General features: G+C 40.0%; 3 protein-coding genes across 3 annotated transcripts in view; 2 read left to right on the top strand and 1 right to left on the bottom strand.

Annotated features, from left to right (window-relative positions):
- Window positions 1-1,815: 1,815 nt before the first annotated feature.
- Window positions 1,816-12,432, top strand: PARP9 (poly (ADP-ribose) polymerase family, member 9). Its single transcript, XM_009887306.1, has 9 exons — window positions 1,816-1,853; window positions 1,967-2,804; window positions 4,189-4,416; window positions 4,496-4,714; window positions 7,506-7,581; window positions 8,052-8,426; window positions 9,225-9,373; window positions 10,805-10,982; window positions 12,134-12,432. The coding sequence occupies exons 1-9, from the start codon at window positions 1,816-1,818 to the stop codon at window positions 12,430-12,432; spliced, it is 2,400 nt and encodes a 799-aa protein (XP_009885608.1).
- Window positions 12,433-14,824: 2,392 nt separating this feature from the next.
- On the bottom strand, window positions 14,825-18,618 carry FAIM (Fas apoptotic inhibitory molecule). The gene is made up of 4 exons (XM_009887259.1): window positions 18,487-18,618; window positions 17,892-18,120; window positions 16,617-16,666; window positions 14,825-15,201 (listed from the first exon to the last, which is right to left on the bottom strand). The coding sequence occupies exons 1-4, from the start codon at window positions 18,595-18,597 to the stop codon at window positions 15,052-15,054; spliced, it is 540 nt and encodes a 179-aa protein (XP_009885561.1). The 5' UTR covers window positions 18,598-18,618; the 3' UTR covers window positions 14,825-15,051.
- A 2,199-nt stretch (window positions 18,619-20,817) lies between these two features.
- The window catches only part of CEP70 (centrosomal protein 70kDa), a 12,316-nt gene continuing 11,825 nt past the window's right edge, over window positions 20,818-21,308 (top strand). The window contains exon 1 of the mRNA XM_009887305.1: window positions 20,818-20,896. Within this exon, the coding sequence (XP_009885607.1) occupies window positions 20,818-20,896 (79 nt within the window). The remainder of the gene's footprint in view (window positions 20,897-21,308) is intronic.

The following is a 21,308-nucleotide window of genomic DNA, read 5'->3' as shown; positions in this document are numbered from 1 at the left end:
CGGTAAGCCACGCGTTGAGCCACCTGCAAAGCGTGTTCCTGTATTTAAGCTGAAAATTACAGCCAGCGAACTGGAAAACTTCAACCTAGAATAGCCAAAAGCCGTCTGAAATACATGAATTAGACACGGTTATGAATCAACATTATTATTCATTACTCAGCAGGATTTGCTTGCGTTTCTCTTTTAAAAGTGAGAGCTCAGGAGTGTTTTGATGAATCAGTGTGTATACTTTTGTAAGTGCAAAACGTTACAACTCTTTTTACAAGCAGGTAGCATACCCCGGAGGAAAGTTTGATTAAACTCATGCAAATTGATTTACACTAATTAACATAGCTACTGCATATAGTACTGCTAACATCTGCCAGGAGAGGGCTGTATAGCCATAGTGATAATATAAAAACTGCCCCATTCTTTATCATTATTTTTGCTCCCTAAAAAAGGGGGGGTTAAAAAGGCCTTCTGAATTCATAAGTTCCATATGACAAAGAACTTGCTTGTGGGCTTTAAGTGCAGGCCACAGGAGTAAAGATAAAGCTGAAACATAAGATCTCTGTGGCACAGTTAAATGAACGTATCGGCAAGTGTTCTTATGTTGGTGCGGCTGTGAGCCACTGACTCAGCCACTGCTGCAAAGACTTGGGGTACTCACCCTTGGACCTTGCTGGAAATCAGTAACAAAATGCTAAAAACACCCTGGAGAGGGCAGGGCCAGGCTTCAGCCCTCTCAGCAGAGGGGTAAAAGTGGTGTTTTCCACTCTTACAAGCATTTTGAAGCCCTGATTATGGCGTGGCTTTTCACGTTTGCTTTCTCAGCTGGAGTTTTATTGGCAAATGCAGCCAGTTAACGATGCCCTGTAACAGCATCCATTTCAAAGACGTTCCTCTCACACTTGTCTCTTCCTTTTTCTTCCTTCTCACCATTTATTCTCAGCCTATTCAATTGTGCTGCTGCATCAGTCTTTGAGGTTGGTGCTCTAAATCAAATTAACTTTTGTGATGGTTTTTGTTTGTTTTTTTTTTTAATTTGGATTACGTCACCGATTCATTTAAGAATATGTCCCCGACAATGGTTGTGTCAACCTAATGGTGGGGAGAATAAACAGTAAGAAAGAGAGAACGAGTAACAGGAGGAGACACATCTTAACTGAGCTTCCTCCTCAAGTAAACAGTAAGGCCAAACCCAAACCCTCAAGTCACTACAGGCTCAGTGATACTGTTGTTGTCCTCTTTTAGTGCCTTTGGAGGAAGAATAGGGAAAGAGAAGAGGTCAACCACTTCTAAGGAAAAGGTATTTGCCCAAGGGATCTACAGGCTATATGCTGGTAATCCCTCTGCTGAGAGGACTCTGAGCAGGCTGTTTGGGGGCTCGGGGCATATTTTACCGTGTCTGACATCTGCCAGGCCACCAGAAGATCATCCTGAAGACAGACTGCTTCAGGGGAGGGTGTGTGGTCTCTCTGAGGACACTGATCAGCTGGCTGCTGCCGTGTCTGCCTGTGTTCAGTTACAGGGAGGGAGCTGGTTGTTGATGGAAAAGACAAAAGTGAAAGTATTCATAGGCTTACAGGAAACTGTGGACAGCATAATACTGACTGTTGCTCAGAATCCAAATACATTAACCCTGACAGAGTGCAACTGAACTTTCTGCTTTCCTGAAAATCACACTGCTGTGATTCATGAGGCACCAGAAGAAAAGAGGAGAAGGTCTTGAGGAAAGGTGGGAAAGGAGCTAGTAGAGGGGGAGGTTAATTTGAAGAGAATAACGAACAACAGTTAAGGCCTTGATTTCTTTGCTTAGTTAGACTTTCTAAGCCTATGAAAAGGGGAGAGAGAAGATCAGACTATGCAAAAAAATATCAGTAAGTAACGACAGTAGGATAAAATTGAGAGCTATAAACCACATGTCTATATAAAAAGCAATGTTTTGACAATAGTGTTTTGGATTTCACTTTATATTATTCTGTATCCTAGGACCAAGCATGGTAATGGATGAGGACAGCTTGATGATCCCCATCACTAAAGATGCCTATGACGTTCTTGAGAAAAGAGAGAACTGTCTAAGTAATCTCATTTACAAAAAGTTTGCTTGTACACTGACTTTCAAAAGTACAAAATGCACTGTTGAAGTATACAGGAAAAAACTAAAGCCAGGAATTGACATTTGTGTTTGTAAGGATGATCTCACAAGACACAAGGCTGATGCTTTGGTAAACGCAGCCAATATGTATCTAGATCATAGGGGAGGCCTTGCTTTAGCCCTTGTGAATGCTGGAGGGCCAGAAATACAAGAGCAATGCAATCTTTATATTCAAAGGTATGGAAAACTCGCAACTGGCCAAATAGCAGTGACAGGTGGAGGGAAGCTTCCTTGTAAGAAAATTATTCATGCAGTTGGTCCAGTATGGGCGAATGTTGAAAAGGAAAGATGTTGTCACCTGCTTCAGGAAGCTATTGTGAATGTTCTGAAGTATGTTAGTGCTCCAGAAAATGCTATAGAGTCTGTGGCTATCCCAGCAGTGAGTTCAGGTGTTTATGGCTTCCCGCTTGATTTGTGTGCTCAAGTGGTTGTAATGGCTATAAAGGAATTTGTTGAAGCAAGTCCACCGAGCTGTCTCAGGGAAATCCGCTTGGTGAACATTTGTGAGGCTACAGTTGCAGAAATGAAGAAGGCCTGTGAAAAGTTTCTGGGTGATACCAGTTCACTTCAGGAAACTCTTTCAGCTTCACCAAGCCAGCCTTCAGGTTTCATCAAACTTGGAGGCATTTGCTTGCGCATCGTAAGAGGATTCCTTGAAGAACAGAAGGTAAGTCTGTCCTGTCATATGTTGAGCATGGAGTTGCTTCCAAGTCTTTGCAGGATTTGGAGGCCAAGAGTCCAGAACACATATTATATTGGTCCACTAAATAATTATCTTCTCATCCTGATGAGATTTTACAAATGGTAAATAAACTACAGTGGCAAGGAGTTGTTTTTTTTTTTTCCTAAATAAGTATGAAACATTAGAACGTTTTTATTTTTTTTTATATACACGTTGTTATGGAATAATAGGAAGCTCCTAAAGATTGGATGGTTGATAGTAATATATCCCTATGTTAATGTTTATCATCTTATTATAACATCCTGGGAGTTCACATTTTATCATACATTCCCTGGAAATCTACTCTTATTTTTTCCCCTTGCTTTTTTTCCTATAATTTATGTTCTCATAGGTGTCACTACTGGAGTTATTCAGCAAACACTGAAACAGCTGAAAATAATGCATACAGATGATGTGCACCTTACCTTTAAACAGTACATCATTTAAATTGATTCATTTAACTTTTTAGCTAGAAAATATATGAGCTTAGTCACAGTAGTTCAACAGAGCTCCTAGACTGGAAGCTGCATCACAGGAATGGCATTTGCTTTTAGCAAATACTGTGTCTTAAAAACATTAATAATTTTTATTTTAAAAGAGTATCTTAATTGAATAGGAAATTCATTTTTTGGGGGTGAGAGCAAAGGATGGCAAAGTTGACATTGTGGAGAATTTTACTAACCATTTCTACAGCACTGGAGGATACCACATGCCTTCAAGACTGAGGAAAATACGCTCTGAAGTCTTTTATCTTTAGATAATCTTCAACAATGAAAGTTAGAACAATTACTGCTGTTGTCAGCATTCTGTAAACAAGTTTTGCATTTTGTGTATTTAATTTGAAATACAGAAGACCTACTATGGGAACCTGCTGTTTTCACTGGGAATTGGAAGCAACCGTAGCTTTGCAGTTCCCCTGTGTGCCCTGACCCCTGCTAGTTTGGTGATGAGCACTTGCTACCCTAACACCGGGAGCATCTGCGTGGGCTGGGATAACACACAGAGCCATAGGTCTCTCCTGCTGATTGACAGTTGGCTGCAGAATTGCATTTGATGAGGGACGTATGGGTCACTTCTATAGCTGTGTTAATGGTTCTGTTGAATACCCTCTGATGACTTGAACAGGTCTTATGCATGCTGCTGGCTCCTGAAAAATGTGTATGCATCTACTGCCACTAGAAGGTGCACACTGCCCTTAGTAGTAGTAAGAGAACCTTTCAAACAGCTGATCTGCTTCAGAATTGTCCCTAGAAAGAATGTTCTCTTTAGTGGCAAAGCTTGCAAATAGTAAACTTGAAGTATACTGAAACTTTGTACGCTTTTCTTCCAGACTACAGCTATTGTTAATTCTGTGTCTGTGGATGGTGAGCCTTACTCTCCAGTTTCAAGAGTACTGCGGCAAAAAGCGGGTTCAGATCTTCAGGATGAGCTTAAGTTTCATCTTAGACATCCTTCGGTTTATAACCCACTCATAGTAACAAAAGGGCATAACCTGCCCTGTGAGTTTGTGCTGCACATTGTATGGCCGCTATACCGCCACAGGGTGTTACTGTGTGAGGTAATGATCAGTTGGATTGGATTTTAATTGATTTTCATATGGCATGATGTGAAGACTAAAACGCTTGTTTTTCTTGCAGGAATTAAAAGCTGCAGTGATAAGATGCCTATGTTACTTTTGGGACTTGCCATCTCCCTCAGTTTCTTTTCCACCAAATGGGATATGGTCATTAATGCTGCCTGTTGATATCGTGGCAGAGATCATGATTGAAGAGGTTTTAAATTTTGCCAGGGCACACCCTGAGAAGAAGATAGATGTGCAGTTTGTCATTTGCCCGGATGACTACGATACCTATCAGGTAAATTTGTTGTTAGCTACCAATAAGGAAAACCCCAAACTGTAAAAATATCCCCATAGATGACTACAAATTAAGATAATCTGCATTCTGTACTACTTACAACATTTGTGAGCAGCAGGTCCCTTTATGAAACTATTTGTCTCATTGACAGGTATTGTTAATCTTTACAAATCTTTACTTTCTCCTCACTGAACCAGAAGTCTTCACCCTGTGGTCTGATAACAAAGGGAGGGAGCTCTGAAGTTCTCATGACTGTCAGCGACTTTATAAGAAAAGAGTCTACTCTTAACTCATTAGGGAATAAACTTATTCCTCTTTAGGAAATTTAACTGATTTTTTTTTTTTTTTTTGTATGAAGTTCCTAGGACAAAACACTATCAACACATTGTATGACCTGACATGATAGAAGGGTTGCAAACAGTGGATAATTTCAACTGCAGTGTGTCATTTTCCACCTTTTGAATATTTGGCTGATGTGATTAATACATAACTATTTTAGATAGCCATCCATTATAAAAGTACAGCGTTTGCTTTTGTTCCCATTTAACTTCAACCATCCATTCTTCCAACAGGTGAAGAACCTGGAGGTTCTTGGTGGAGGGGGCTTGGAACTAGGTGATCTTTAATGTCCCTTCCAACCCAAACCATTCGATGATTGTAAGATCAGATCCACGTTCTGTAAGAGTCCCATAAACTCTAAAGGAAGCTGTATGACACCTATGTGCTCATCACTTAATCCCTTGATAATCAGGGCACAGCAGAAACTCTTTTTGCTGGAAAAGGAAGGAAAGGCAATTTGCCAGGTGCCAAATGCACTGCCTGGCAGTGTAGCACTTCTCAGGTGCTTTCCATGTGTCATCATGAAGAGTACCTTTGGGATAAAGGCAGGGGAAATGTCTGGGTTTTAAAACTCAGTAATGATTCATAGAATCATAGTTTGGGCTGGAAGGGATCTTAAAAGGCCATCTAGTCCAACCCCCCTGCAATGAGCAGGGACATCTTCAACTAGATCAGGTTGCTCAAAGCCCCGTCCAACCTGACCTTCAGTGTTTCCAGGGATGGGGCATCTACCACCTCTCTGGGCAACCTGGGACAGTGTTTCACCACCCTCATTGTAAGAAATTTCTTCCTTCTATCTAGTCTAAATCTACCCTCTTTTAGTTTACAACCATTTCCCCTTGCCCTATCACAACAGGCCCTGCTAAAATGTCTCTCCCCATCTTTCCTGTAGGCCCCCGTTAAGTACTGGAAGGGGCTATAAGGTCTCCCTGGAGACTTCTCTTCCCCAGGCTGAATAACTCCAACTCTCTCAGCCTGTCTTCATAGGAGAGGTGCTCCAGCCCTCTGAACATTTTTGTGGCCCTCCTGTGGACCCCCTCCAACAAGTCCATGTCTTTCCTGTGCTGAGGGCTCCAGAGCTGGATGTAGTACTTCAGGTGGGATCTCGCCAGAGCAGAGTAGAGGGGCAGAATCACCTCCCTTGACCTGCTGGCCATGGTTCTTTTGATACGGCCCAAGATACGGTTGGCCTTCTGGGCTGAGTGTGTGAGTTTACGTCCAGCTTTTCATCCACCGTTACCCCCAAGTGCTTCCTGGCAGGGCTGCTCTCAATCCCTTCATCCCCCAGCCTGTATTGGTACTGAGGGTTGCCTTGACCCAGGTGTGAGACCCTGCACTTAACCTTGTTCAGCCTTATGAGGTTCACGTGGGCCCACTTCTTGAGCTTGTCCACGTCCCTCTGGATGGCATCCCGTCCCTCTGCCATGTCAGCTGCACCACTCAGCTTGGTGTCCTCCACAAACTTGCTGAGGGTACGCTCAATCCCACTGTCTATATCATTGATGAAGACATTGAACAGTACTGGTCCCACTATAGATCCCTGAGGGACACCATTTGTCACTGATCTCCATCTGGACTTTGAGCTGTTGACTGCTACTCTCTGGATGCAACCATCCAACCAATTCCTCATCCACTGAACAGTCTATCCATATCTTGTCAATTTAGAGAGAAGGATGTTGGGGGGAACTGTGTGAAAGGCCTTACGTAAGTTGAGATAGATGACATCCATAGCTCTTCCCTTGTCTGCTGATGTAGTCGCTCCATTGTAGAAAGCCACTAGGTTGGTGAAGCAGGACTTGCCCTTGGTGACTCCATGCTGACTGTCTCAAATCACCTCCTTGTCCTCCATGTGCCTTAGCGTAGCTTCTAAGAGGATCTTTTCCACGATCATCTGGGGCACAGAGGTGAGGCTGACAGGTCGGTACTTCCCAGTGTCTTGCTTTCTACCCTTTTTAAAAATGGCTGCAATGTTTCCCTTTTTCAAGTCACTGGGGACCTCGCCTGACTGCCATGACTTTTCAAATATCATGTATAGTGGCTTGGCAACTACATCAGCCAATTCCCTCGGGACTCTGGGATGCATCTCAACAGGTCCAGTAGACTTACGTATGTTCAGGTTCCTCACCAGTACACTGCAAGTAATAAACATCTTTATCGACTGTGGTTCATTGAGTTCTAGATATGCCACAACCACAAGGAGTTGGGAAAGGTGGCATTCAGTGTGTAAGGTGTCTTACCTTAGGAGATGTAGAAGAACAGGAATGCATTTGACATTGTCAGGAATAAAACTTTGGGAAAAGCTGACAAATACCAGCTGTGAACAATTTCAGAATTTTGGGGGAGGGTGTTAAGTACAGCTGTAAACTGCTTATCTAATAGTTTTGAAGAGACAAATTGCATATTTGACAACAGAGATAGATTACAAACTGCTCCTAAACTTTTCTCTTTGAAGGTTTTCCAGAGAAAAATTTATTCAGCAGCACATAAACTGGAAGAAAAGCAATATTACAACAGAAGTGATCATTTGGGTAAGTAAATAACAGAAGGGGCATTTCAAATAAATGAGCGCTCCAGATTTGAGAATCTGAAATCACATTCCTTTAAAAACAACTTAGTATTTGCATATGTGTCTTGGGGAAAGGGGGAGGAAAAAATACGTGAGCACTTTGCATTTTTACATTGATAGGAATGGAATGGGGCACTACTCCCTTTAAGATTTGCAAACATCAATCAAAATCATCGTCAGTGCCTGACTTGTTGGAAGTAATTTAGTGGAAGGCAAATAAATTCTGCAATGTATGTGTGTTTGTTTTTTTTTTTTTTTTCCTGGAAACCTTACCTCCTGGTATCTAATCTCTTTTTTTTTTGAGCATACCAGAAGACTAGTGTGTTTCTGGCACTGTACATCTTGGATTACATATAGGAATTTGTGACAGCCCTTGAAAGCTCTTCACTCTTCCAATGTACTTGTATGAAAAAACCCACATCTTTCTTCCAGGTACAGAGTCAGGCAGTCAAAGCGTAAAAGAGACTGCAAATAACGAACTAGCTGTCGAACTTAAAGGGAACACACGTACAGCATTGGAAGCAGCAAAATCGTGGATCCAAAGTGTGGTACAAATTCGGGAAAGTCACTGTGCTGTTATTAAAAACAACTACATTTTTAGCCTCGGTAAAAATGAGTTTGCAGAACTATCTCGAGAGCAGCATTCCAATGTATGTGTATCAGAAGAAGTGCTAGGTGGAAAAGCAAGACTGGAATTTCAGGGCCCCCCTGATGCTGTGATTGATGCAGTGCTCGCAACTGAAAAATTACTGCTTCGTATGCAAGAGAAGACTACAGCCAAACAAAAGAAACTGCTTTACTTAATGGGTATGTAAAGTAAATAAGTGCATAAATAGGATTAAGTGTGAAACAACACGTATCTGTGCATTGCTGAGAGTGGACAGATGTGCAGTCAGTTCACACACATACTGAGCATTGCTTTAATTACCGATATTGCTGTACTTTTATCATATTGATAAACATAAGGAAAGACTTTGAAAGACCATTTGTTAGCTTTGGTTAGTCCCTTGGCAATATTCCCAGTAGTGCACAGTTTATGCTGGGGCCAGCCGTCGTTGTACAGCCAGCTGTAATGCTGGCTTCCTCCAGGACAGCTTCACTTTAAAGCCTGGCCACTGGAGACTTACAAAATTTGCACTTAATTAACACACACCTTTGCTGAGCTCTTTTGCTAGCTACAGCTGGACCACTGTTGCAGGACCCACCAATGGACTTGTTCTGCAGAGTCCTTGATTTTCATTAACAGTTGATAGAACTAGTGGCATTACAAAAACCCACGTGATCCATTTTTCCTCATGTTTGTATAGTCATTCAGTATAGATACTGTTATATGAAAGTTGGGCTGTGGAGAGATGTAATAGAGAAGATAAATTGCTGTTCTTTGGTTCCCTCTCTCTCTGGTTTCTTTAATAAATGTAGAAAAAATAGATATACCTATTCATTTATTCATCAGTCCCTCTCAATATTAGCCTCTGGCATTAGTTCAGAGAATATTTAACATTCTTTGTTCTTAACTAAACTACCAAACTAAAGTATTGGATCCCTCCTCCTTGCCTTTGCTTCAGACATTGTTATATGAAAACTGTACTCGTTATTTGTATCCAGGCCAACCAGAATCAAGTCAGCTTTCAGAAGGACACCTTCACAAGACAAAAACTACTACATGTGTCCACGTTTCACCGGTGGAATCACACCTTCAGGAGTTTAAAGACAGACAGAAACAGTTTGAAAAAGCTGGGCTTCGTGTTCTCAAGGTAAAGACGGTATTCACGGAAAAACTAAATCTCAGCTGATAGATTTGAACTAACATGTTTAATATGTGCTTAAAAAACTCAGATGAACTATTCCAATATATTGCTTTTAAAAAATTAAGATCAAGTCAGCTTAATCCTTAAGAGATGTAGTCATTACTCCTAGTAAAAAATATTTTAAAGATAATGCAAGTAATCACTCAAAAAGTGTGGTTAAATTCTGAGAAGTCCTTTTAATTGTACTGTATATTCTCTTATTTCATGCTTCAAATGTTCCTTTATAGGGCTCCAGAGAAATACAAGACTGGTATGTTAGAATGAGTACGATATGCCAGGCCACTAATGCAGCGTCTCCGTTTTCTTCTTGTGAGCTGGACACCAAAAATTAGCAATTGAATTTGTCAGAGTTATGGTCTGATTAGGAATGTGTTGAAGCTGGGATCTTGCTTGGAAAACAGTGCTTTACTGAAGGGGAGGAGGATGAGGCTGAGCAACACACAGAAATACGGAAGTTTGTAAACAGGGGGTTGGGTGCATAGTAGTAACAGTGGGTAACTGGAAACCAGACTGCTAAGTGCCAAACTGCCTTTCACACGAGGAGGGTATTTAACACTGAAATAATAGCAAATGCCAACCCAATGAAAGCAGGTGCTTCTTCATCTGCAGAACTAAAGACTTTGTTGAGTCTCAACGCAAAAGCTACATCAGAATTTTAAACAGTGCTCCACTGAGGATTGGTCGCAGCTCAGTTAAATGTTTTTTAAGAGAGCAGAAGCTTGACTGTGCTTCAGCTCTTGCTTGTTTTTAGCTGAGCCATCAGAAGTCTGGCATGACCGGATTGCTGGAGAAGAGGCCTTCCAGGCCTCTGGTACTGATTTTTGCCATAGGACTGTGACTGTACCACTGGTGGAGTCAGGTGTGGCAGCAAGAGCTGCAGCATCACCAGCTCACCTGAAGTTGTGTTGTGTAACACTGCCTGCAGCCATGCTTCCAAGACACAAGCTAACACAAAGGCCCTCTTTATCTGTGGACCTCTTTTCCCCCAAGAGCTGTAAAGTTTCGATCAATGAGAGCTGAGGTTCTCCACACCTTACAAGGACACTTGCAGTTCTTTCCAAGATTAGCTGGTAAGCACCAGCACAGCTTATTCTCACGTAGGGTTGATGCTCAATCTGTTCAGCACAACTCAAGTACTGGATATCAGTACACTAGGATATATTCCCACTGATTGCAACAAGAGGCATGGGACAGTGGCATGGTTCTTTTTCTGTGCATCAGTTGCACACTTCACAGACCTTATCCGCTACGCAGTCAATGCATATAAGCTAAATCAAAGGTTCTCATATTGAAGAACATAGTCTGAACAAGAGCACAGATGCATTTCATGGATGTTGGTCTCCGTTTGCTTATACTATGCTATTATTTATGTTACAGATTGAAAAGATACATAATCCTCTTTTATCTGCTGCATTCCAACAAATGAAAAAAGAAATAGAACAAAAACAAGGTGGTACCTCCAAAATAACACACAAGTTGTACCAGCATGTTCCTGCTCAGTTCTGTAGCTCGGTGTGCCAGACTGGATTTCACAGGATGTATTCTCCACCAACAGGTAATAACTTGCTTTGGCATCTTTAATCAGAATGAACAGTGACTGACTACTAGAGTTGGATTAAAATCAGGGAAAAATGGCATTTCTAAACAAGAACTGTTTCTTACCCACATTTAGAGTCATACGAGCTTTTTTATCTACAGTAAGATTTTCCTGAAGGCTCTGGGAGGATGAGCCTGGATTCCAGCCGAGCCCAGACAATGATAGAATTCTTAATATACACAGAATGCCACATCCGTGTTTTATTTTGTTGCATCACTCTTAAAAGAAAGTCAGTGTCCTTATTTACCTGCTGCAAACACGCATTTAGCAGCGTGATGCTTTAAAACACGTTCCAAGGAATCGCAGAAGAATTTGAAGCTGGAAGGTACTTCTGAAGGTCATCTAGCCTAATCTCAGCTGAAATCAGAGACAGTGGGTCATCTGATTGAGCAGACTGCCATTCAAACAAGAGTACAGTCTGGAAGAAAGTCGTGGTGTCTATGAAATAGTGTAGCAGACAGATGTTTTCAGAAATTGAAAGAACAAGCATTTAGCACTTCATTCTGCAATACGTGAAAGGTGTGATATTTTGCTTGTCAAATGCAGAATTGGGATTTCAGGCAATAAACTGTTCAAAAAGTGGAGATTTGCCTTTCCTTGTCTATGCAATGTATGTGGCACACTTTCATACTTTCAAAGTAATAAATAGGATGATGGTTTAATTTCATTTCTTTGTACTTTTCCATGTGGTACTGTAATAGCATTTTTATGCAGCATTCTCCTTACAAATCCCAAAGTGCTTTTTTGTAGTTTGCATTATTAAAATCTCACCTTCTCTGGTGCTTATCAGAGTTCCTAGGACATGATGACAGAACTGTTTATATAAATATGTTATACCTTGATGTTTCTATCACTAGATTGACAGTTAAATCTAAATTGTCACCACTGTAGTAGCAGTTAAATTGGAATGGTCATCAGCTGTCCATTTCAAAGGGAAGTCAGTGTTAGCATCAGATCCACGTAATGCAGATTTACTTGCACAAGGATGGCACACATTGAGCAGTAACAAAACGTCATACTGAATCAAGAAGCAGCCTCTTCGTACTTCCACCCCAAAAGAACCATTTGTGTTTTCTTTTTTCTTCTGAAAATGTTCCTTTTTTTTCCAGAACAAAAATATGGAGCTGGCATCTACTTTAAAAGGAACCCGAAAAGCCTTATCGAGGGTAAAGATACGTGGGAAATGGACTCTAAAATGTATGTGTTTGAGGCTGATGTATTAACAGGCTTATACACTAAAGGCAAGCCGACTTATATTATACCACCAGCAGTGGAGGGGGATGCCACTAAGGTATATGACAGCTTAGTAGATGATGTAAACAATCCCGACACCTTTGTCATTTGCAACAGCGTTGGGGCCCTTCCACAATATTTGTTGACTTGTTCCCAAGAGGTAGATGGCCCCTGAGGAAACGAGCAGCATCCAGAGTAAGAATTAATCAGAACTGTAGCTATTGTGAAGACCCCCTCAGAACAAAGTCTAGTACTTAGATTTTAAGAGGATGCTCTACCTAGTAACATGCTGTGATCTAAGTGCCTCATGTAAAGTGCTCTGCAATATCTGTGAACAAAAACCGTCAGTCAGTACCTTAAGGAGGTTAGAACAAAAGTATCTGTGAATGGAAACAGAAGTGAACACATCACAAAATACAGTTTAACATTTACCCGGTCATTTACTTTATGCCTTAAAGCATTCTGCACATGTGGCTATGCACTTGATGTTTGTGTAGGCTGTCATTCTTTGTTATATTTTCTGAATCTGAGATGATGTATATGTTAGTGAAACCCAAGAAATCTTGGTTGTGCCTTTGATTCTTAAATTTGCTTTTGACTTAAACAGGTGAATCTGTCATGTGAAAGCTGTTTCCCACTTAGGCACACGCTATTAAATACACATAGTTATGACAAATATGAGGCAATACTTCATGATTTCTAACAGTAGCTGCTGTTACAGTTTTTATCAGTTATGAGATTCCATGCATTGTAGATGTGTATTCAAAATAAAAAGTATGAACAATGCTGTCAGCTAACCTGTTATTTTTCCATGTAGTCACATGACTTGGACTGTATTTGAGCTTCACTTTTTATCAGTGGTGTTCAATCTCTTTGAAAGGCTACAAAATAGTAGAGAACTGATTGAAGCTATGCCTTTAAATTGCTCATCAATTAATCTGCCTTTACCAAAATTTTTTAAAGATGACAGGGTCAACCTTGTAGCTAGGTACCCCCACACTGCTTCTGTGGTGACCTGAAGGCAGTAAATGGAAAAGCTGACGAGCTCTTCTACTCATTTCAATGTAAAAAGGGATTCATCCAGCTCTCGGGTACGTTGAAACTTTCTGTACTAAAGCCTGAAACTATGTCTGATTTTAGCAGGGTTTAAAACAAATCTATTGCCCCGAACTAAAGCTACTACCAGGTTTGTCCAATCTGAAGCACCAGTTATGACCCTAACTAAACACCTAAATGGCTTATAACAGTGCTGTAATACAGAAATGAAGGCTCACCTGTCAATATCAGGTCTGCTTTTAAACTGAAAAGTCACCTATGGTTAAAACTGTAATTAGCTGGGGAGAAGAAGGGCTTGCATAAAACTATTAAAAACCAATGACATTATCATATGAAAAGCATTTCATCCACATGTAAAGCATTGTGCTAATGGAGAGCAGCCCGAACCCCAAAACATAGATTAAATTGGCATTTAATAAAACTTTTCAAAATAATTTGTTAATGAATTCCCAGCACATTTGTACTGTACCTGCAACTCCCAAGACAGTAGTCATAGTGCTAGGAACCAGTCACAAGTCCAAAGAAATTAAGTTATAAAAGTCTAATTCTGAACTTTAAGTGAGGTTGCAAGTGGAAATTTTTTTTTTAACCATTGCAAAACAAATATTTGAATGAATATATTCATATTTTGTTTGTATTTTTAAAAATTAGCTATATCTACATTGTTGAAAAAGGGTAGCTTTTGTAGCATGTGAGCCGGGTATGTTCTAGTGTAATGGTAAATAGGGAAAACCCCTCATGAACTTGTAAGAACCATCTAACCATGAGTCTTGTTCTCACAGAAATCCCAAGGTTGCTTTTAGAGAGTATGCTGGAAGTTTGAAAACAGAATTAGTCTATTCATATTTGAACTCTTCCATTTAAGCAACCAATTCTCCTCTGTTTCTGTCCCATTTTCCCTCATGTTTCTTGATTCACACAGTACTTCCAGGAAAACACATGGCTGTAGATTTAAGGTTTGTTAGACAGCATTGAACAAGAATAAACTCTTGTATCAGCTTGCTTCAAAAGCTTTCATTTTTTAAAGGAGTTTCATGGCAAGAATGCTTTTTTTCTGTTTTCTTTTTTGAAAAAACTCAGTACAGTTTCTGAACTACTGCAACAATTTCTAACAAGCATTAGTTTTCAGAAAACCTTAAGGAATTTTTTTGGCACAATGTAACATCTTTTCTTCTATGTGGAATAAAGAACAGGTTTCATAGCACAATATTATTTTAATACTATTACACAAGTACTGGTAACAATGTATTTCATTATTAACCTTTTTATTAACTTTGTAACATTCTTAACTGCATCTGAAAAAACATTGGTAGTCAGTTTAATAGAAAAAATAATTACTGAGAGAGTTTTAACAGCTTACTTGAATGCCCAGCACATGCTTCCTCCTCCCTCCACATACACCTGCAGTTTATAAGGATTCAGTCCTACTGAACATTTATCTTCCATTTTAGTATAGCGAGATCTTTTTCTAGTATATAATTTCTACTTAAATTCACCAGTGTTCTCTGTATATAGTGATATAATATATATTCTATATATATAGTTTTTTAAAAACTGGTAATGTAAGAGGTCATATATAATTACTTTTATCTGGTCCTCAAAAAGAATAATTTCATATACAGAAACTAGAAAATAAACCCAGCACAAACCAGATGTACCAAGTAGTACATATTAAAATAATTACCACAGTAATTGAAAATTCCTGATCTTAGCCCTACAATAATCAGTTAACTAGAGGCTACTCCACAGCCTCCGGGATTTCTCTGTCATCTACAATAAGGGTATGAATAATTCCTTCCTTTCGTTTTCCACTACTGACAGCCTTAATGCAACAGCTGTAATCACCAACACTGAAGTGAGTTTCAGTCCCATCTTCTACAAATTCTCCCTGGGAGAAAGGAGACAATAAAAACAGACATGTGCTACTTTAGTAAAATAATACGGTTTCCAAGGTCAAGATCATTTATAGTTCCCACAATTAGAGCAGCTGTAGGTACCTGCGACAAATACAGCACAAATGCTGAACAAAGCTGCAGAATCTCACACAGGGCTTTGTCACAGCATCCAGTTAAAGATTTTTGGGTATTAGATGACAATCAAAATTTCACATAATCAGAAATGGTACAAATGGAGTTTGTGAATTAATATCATTGAACCACGTCAGTAAAACAAAACTAGGAAAGACATTTTCCTTCTGAGTTGTGCAGTACAGCCAGTAAGTACCACACAAATCTATGCTGAAGTGGCAGTAAAACATGAAGTATTGTCATGCCTTCTACAGCAGGATGAAGCGATCCCTGAAATAAGTATAACAGTTGCGTATTTTGGGTATACAGCTCCTGCTGCAGTTACATCATTTCCTGTTACAATTTTGCCACGTATGGTTGTATTTTTGTCATAATCTTTGGAAAAGTAGAAAAATCTGTGTGCCGCTCTAATGCGAGCACAGTTTGACAACTAAACCTGTACTCGTAGCTTGCAAGAATATCTCCTAGTGCATTTGTTACATTATAGAAAAGGCTGAGAACTGTCAATAGCAGTTGTTTTGATACCCCAAAAGAGGATGTTTCTTCCACTGATTACCAAAGAAACATTTGATGAATCTTTTCATCCTATTCTCAAGTATAGCAAAACTGTTGATTTTGCAATTTGTGCTCATCCAGGGGATCACTTGTGGCAGTAGTAATCACAGTGACAGCTCTCTGTTGAGAAAGCACATCCTGCAAGGATGGGGAAGCCTACACAGTATGCATATTCAAAGCCATCGTAATATGACACCAAATAGATAAGGCCTTCCAGCTGTCAACCTGCTCTATCTGATAATGCAGATGTGACAGAAAGACAAAAGATTTTATTCGTTCCAAGAAGACTCTTAAGCCCCAAGTGTTAGGGACCATCTCTAGATGGAAAAAAAATCACGAGCCATAGCAGACTACACGTGTTCAGCTTTCAGTCACCACTAAGATGAACAGGTTTGGATGAGGTGGCTCTACACTGCATCAAACTCAAGTCCCTCCCACTCCCCTGAAAGTTTTCTCCTTAAAAACCCTGGACAACAGACACAGAAGATTTATTTTGCTTGTCTAAAAAGTGCAAACAAAAGCACTGTTTATCCTTAAACAGATGTTTGGCATCCTAACTGAAACAGTCAGTTATAAAATACAGTGAAGGACATTCAGAACAGACTAATAGCGTACTACTGTCTGGGGTAAAGTGAGGTAACGTGCCCCTCTGTGGCTTATTTTGCTAAGCTTTGGTTCTCTAACCACAGCCTGTGAAAAGCTTTTGGAAATGATCACATACCGCTGTTTCCATTTTTTGACCGTTGCACCACACATCCATAGTGTCCTTTTCTGTGAAGGAAAAGGAAAACAAAAAGTACAAAGAACAAAATGTTTTGGGGTTTTTTTTTCCCTGCAGGCAAGAAGATCTAGGAATTTTAAAAATTCACTGTTGAATTTTACTTTCAGTTCCCAGAAGAAGTTAGCCATTGTACCTGGGCTACAGGGTTTGTTCTTGTATCACAGAGATGGGAGGCTCTGTTATCAATGAGCAAACAACTTTTGCTATGAACATACATTTTTATCTCTCCCTAGCCCTGGCTATTAACACTGGGTTGTTCTGAATATTTTCAGACATATTCTGACATTCTTAAACTGAAAAACTTGACGACAGAAAAATTAAGTAATTTCTGCTAATTATTTGAGTGCTGTGTATTCAATGGAGGGACATGGTTTAGAGGTGGTTTTGTCAGGGTAGGTTGATGGTTGGACTTGATCTTAAAGGTCCCTTCCAACCTTAGCGATTCTATGATTCTATCTTAGGGCAGTTCATTCTGTCCTGAGGCTTAAGAAGAAATCATAGCCCAAGATCTTGTCTCCAGGTTTAACCATACAGCAATACCCAAGTGGAAGTTTTCCTGCTAGATGCCATGGACAAATTCCTCAGGGGATCCCTTCCTCCCACCTGCTTGTAATGCATTTGGGAAAGTGGGCCAGAAGAAATGAAATGTATTGCCTTGGTATTAAGAAAGTGAAAAAAGTTTTCTGAAGGTTTTAGATTAAATTTGTAGTTATGAAGTGATGCAGAAAAAAGGATGCTGAATAATCTATCCAAGATGTAGAATAACATTGTCACACTTCTTCAGTTAAAGACTCTTTGACTTCAGCTTATGATTTTTGGAAGGAAAGCCTGGTTACCTGGTTAACAAATACACACACAGTAGGTTTGATCACAACACAGCTAACACTTCTATAACGTGCTTCACCTGGAGAACTGTCTTGCTAGGGCAGCTCTATGGCTACAGAAGCTGTAACTCCTTCCAAACTTTTTTTTTTTTTTTTAAATCTAGACCATGCTGCTGTAGAACAGAACACTGACAGCAAGCTCACACAGGCATAACAAGACCTTTGGGTTTTTTTGAACTGTTTTTGCCATCTAATTCCAAAGTTCCAGACCACCCAGGATTTTACACTACAACAGTGCTAGCCACTGAACTGTGCTTTCTCTTAATTACCAGTTATTAAATGCATACAAGTTTATTCAGAGGCAGCAACATGAAGTCATTCGTTTACTTACCTAGAACAACTCTATAGTCTGTGCCACCCAAGGTCAGTATCCAAGTATTGGTTGTTTTTGACCTGTTCTCCATATACTTCTTGAGGCTCTTTCCATTGATCTCCAAAGTATATTCATATGCAAAGCCACTGACTGCATCAATGTTAATAGTAGCTTTTGTTTTGGATGCTCCAACAGTGAACGTTTCTTTACCCACTAATTTAAACATCCATTCTTTTCTTATTTCTTCCTGTAGAATAACAGAAAGACAATGGGTATTAAATTATAAACCTGAATGCATGCTTTAGTATAAAATAAATGAACTAGAACTCAGGAAACAGCTCAGTACTTAACTATTACTCCAGAGTGAACTAATACACAATATTCTGTATGTCTAGAGTGCCTCTGCCCAGGGACAGCAAAGCACTTCATGAATACTCTGACCTTAATTATAACTGAATAAAAGAATGATGCCGTTCATTAAGTTAGGTAAAGTTAATCAACTGAATATACCTCAGTTGCATTTACTAGTCTTTTGTTTGTTCTGATGCCTGTTGCATGGAAGTGCACTTATATAATCTGTATCATAGTGAATTAGAGCACATAGCAATTTCACCTTTCCATCAACATAGACAACACGTTTTCCTGAAGTGGTCCCATGTTCAAATTCAATCTTATGAACACCATCGCTTAAAGCTACTTCCCAAACAGCCACCAAATCTGTCATCTTCTCTAAGTGGCTGTACCGAGACCTATGGAAACACCAACAAAGTAAATTAATTGTCATTGGAAGAGTTCAATTACTGATGTCTATAGTTCAAAGCTTTACTGCTTCAGGGCAAGTGACTTTTTACAAATGAAAAATGAGACTTGAAAGAATAAGCTTACAGAACTGCTTCTATTTTCGTATTTTTCAAACATTCAAATGACAAAATATCACAAAATATAAACAGACAGTTAAACAGACTCACTTTGACAAACACCATACATAGACGCATAGATCCATCTAACCTCTAAAACTTCCATTTCAGGTGACAGTATGGTTACAAAATTATACTTAGAATTCAGATGCTCCTGGACAGTTCTGCGATTTCTTGGCAGGCATTAAAATAGAGTATTTTAGTTGGTCTCTGAGAAAGTGTTTTAGCCTTTTAAACTTGAAAAATAGTCAGGATGACCAGGTTAGCTATTATCTGTTTTAACATATTTTTCTGTAATCTTTCTCATAAACATTACCCACGTCATTCAGAAACACAACTCTGCACACACAAACACCCACAGGGGAGGAGATCTGGCAAGATATCCTTTCATTTAAGTAATTTTTTAAGTTTAGATACAGTCATAAGTGACCACTGGAACTGTGGATATCTCTCCAAATCTGCTCATGCCACAGTTCTGATTTTTTACCTTACTTCATCTTCATAGATAGTAATCTCCTCACGGGATGCCATAGTAACCAAAACAGCTTTTAATCCAATTAGCAGCAAGAAAAAAAGAAAAGCAGAATAGCAGCAGAGAAGTGTTGAGGCCTAAATTTTCCTTGTTTTCTCCATTTAAGATAAAGGACAGTTTCAAAAGTGTCATGAACTATCATGCACTGCCGTATATATGATGAAATACAAACATAATTTTTCCTCTTAGACAGAAAGGCAAATAGAAGTATTCTTTTACAAAATTAGTAAGTGCAATTTATAATAACTTTATTAGCACATCATAAATGTGTTAGCTATTCGATGGAAAAATGGTTTGCCCAACTTGTGAGCAAAAGCTTAGAAACGGACAACTTGACCAAAGCTGTCACATCCCAAGATGCCCATCTCAGTCACAAACCACAACAGACTAGAGACTTTTGCCACCTCAGGGAAAGTGAAATAATAGCAACAGGCAACAATTTTAACCTACTTGTTTTCCTAAACCACTGTAGTAGTTTTCAACAATCACATTAGCAAACTGACCCGACAATTCAGTCATAAAGTCTACGTGAACCACAAAGAAATCACTTGTTTCTTACTTAGGATGTTTTCAGATCATTACTTATGTTCTACAATACTGTTGATATTTTTAATTTCTCATTTCCAGTAAAGAAATTAATTTATGTAAGAGCTATCTGCATTAAGTCTGTGCATATAAGCATCATTTAAGAAAGTGCAAATAAGTGAATTTTTGATCAATTGTACTTTTCAGTGAAAAAGGAATTAAAAGTAAAGTTGTGAGTTCCAGGGTCTCTCTTCAGCGTAACAGAGGATTCTGTGTTTAGAAATTAAACCTCCTTCTCTCTGACTTAAGGTTCTATTTTAAAACATGCTCAAGTACACTGCTGTATTACTGTCCGTGGTTTTGTCAGTAATTACACACATTGCTGTTCATAAACTGAAAAGTTTTTAAAACGGTGAAACCGTTTTAAGGATGTAAGGATTTAATTCTCACAGTAGTGAGCAGTCTACACCACATAAGAGATGTCATGGAAGTCATTCTGGTTGTTCCTAAAGTTACGGGTTGGTTTCTGTGACTCCCCCGGCACATAGTGGAAATCAGGCGAGGTGTATTCCTGCACTTTCCCCTTCCCCTGCTTGCCAAAGGAGCGGTCACCAGGGCCTCAGGACAACCCCACGCGTGTCCCTGCCACCTGGTCGACACAAGAAGTAGCCTCGGGCACAAAAAGAGATGCCAGAAGAGGTGGCACCTGGAGCACATCTACAGCCTACCCACAGAGGCCGTATCACCCCCGGCAGCATGCAACTGTGCTGCATGAGTTGTAGCAGATAATTTATGATCAATGCTGAAAGGGTTAGGAAACATCCCAGAAGCTTTTTTTCAAATCACGGTAACATGGTAATACACTTTTTTTTTTTTTTTTTTTCAATCAAACCTGAACCCAAACTCTAGGTCAGCTTTATGTTTTCTGAAGGACAGTCGGTACCATCCCAGCCCAAAGGGAAAGCGGTACATGACCGCCCAACCTGGAGATGCCACCGACGAGTTCTCCCTCAGACACCTGCTCCCTGGCCCCAACCCAGAGGAAACAGGTTTGTACCAACCACCGACCCCCTCGTTTCACCGCCTTTTCTGCTGAATCAAGGCAGCGGCCCAAAATGCGATTTACCTCTTGATACGTGAAGGACTTGTTTGAAAAGCTAAGACAGGATTACCGCTCTGCCTCCACCTAATCCCTGCCTGCTGGCAGACAGCGGGCCGTGGCGCACCAGAACGTATATAAACTCCAGAGACAGCAAATTTCTCCCCACCACCCACGTTTATTGCCAGCAAAGAGCTTTTTTTCTTGAAATTAAGTCCTGACAGCCACCTTTCTAAATCTTTCCTCGAACATTTTACCGCCGGCAATCCTCCACACCCGGGTAGAATACGCGACTCCCCTCTGGGCCGCGCTCGCCTCAGCGTCCCACCGGCACCTCCCACCCCTCCATTCCTCCGCGGCAA

The sequence above is a fragment of the Charadrius vociferus genome, unplaced genomic scaffold, assembly GCF_000708025.1.
Source record: "Charadrius vociferus isolate BGI_N301 unplaced genomic scaffold, ASM70802v2 scaffold385, whole genome shotgun sequence".
NCBI classification, from domain to species: domain Eukaryota; kingdom Metazoa; phylum Chordata; class Aves; order Charadriiformes; family Charadriidae; genus Charadrius; species Charadrius vociferus.
Note: the sequence above shows the minus strand (reverse complement) of the source record. Positions and strands in the feature narration are given on the sequence as shown.

Coding starts and splice junctions, on each gene's coding strand:
- PARP9 (XM_009887306.1), top strand. CDS start 1,816: ATGAAAAGGGGAGAGAGAAGATCAGACTATGCAAAAAA. Junction 1,854..1,966: donor AGATCAGACTATGCAAAAAA/ATATCAGTAAGT, acceptor ATTATTCTGTAT/CCTAGGACCAAGCATGGTAA. Junction 9,374..10,804: donor CTGGGCTTCGTGTTCTCAAG/GTAAAGACGGTA, acceptor TTTATGTTACAG/ATTGAAAAGATACATAATCC.
- FAIM (XM_009887259.1), bottom strand. CDS start 18,597: ATGACAGATTTGGTGGCTGTTTGGGAAGTAGCTTTAAGCGATGGTGTT. Junction 18,121..18,486: donor TTGTCTATGTTGATGGAAAG/GTGAAATTGCTA, acceptor GTTATTCTACAG/GAAGAAATAAGAAAAGAATG. Junction 16,667..17,891: donor AGACTATAGAGTTGTTCTAG/GTAAGTAAACGA, acceptor TTTCCTTCACAG/AAAAGGACACTATGGATGTG.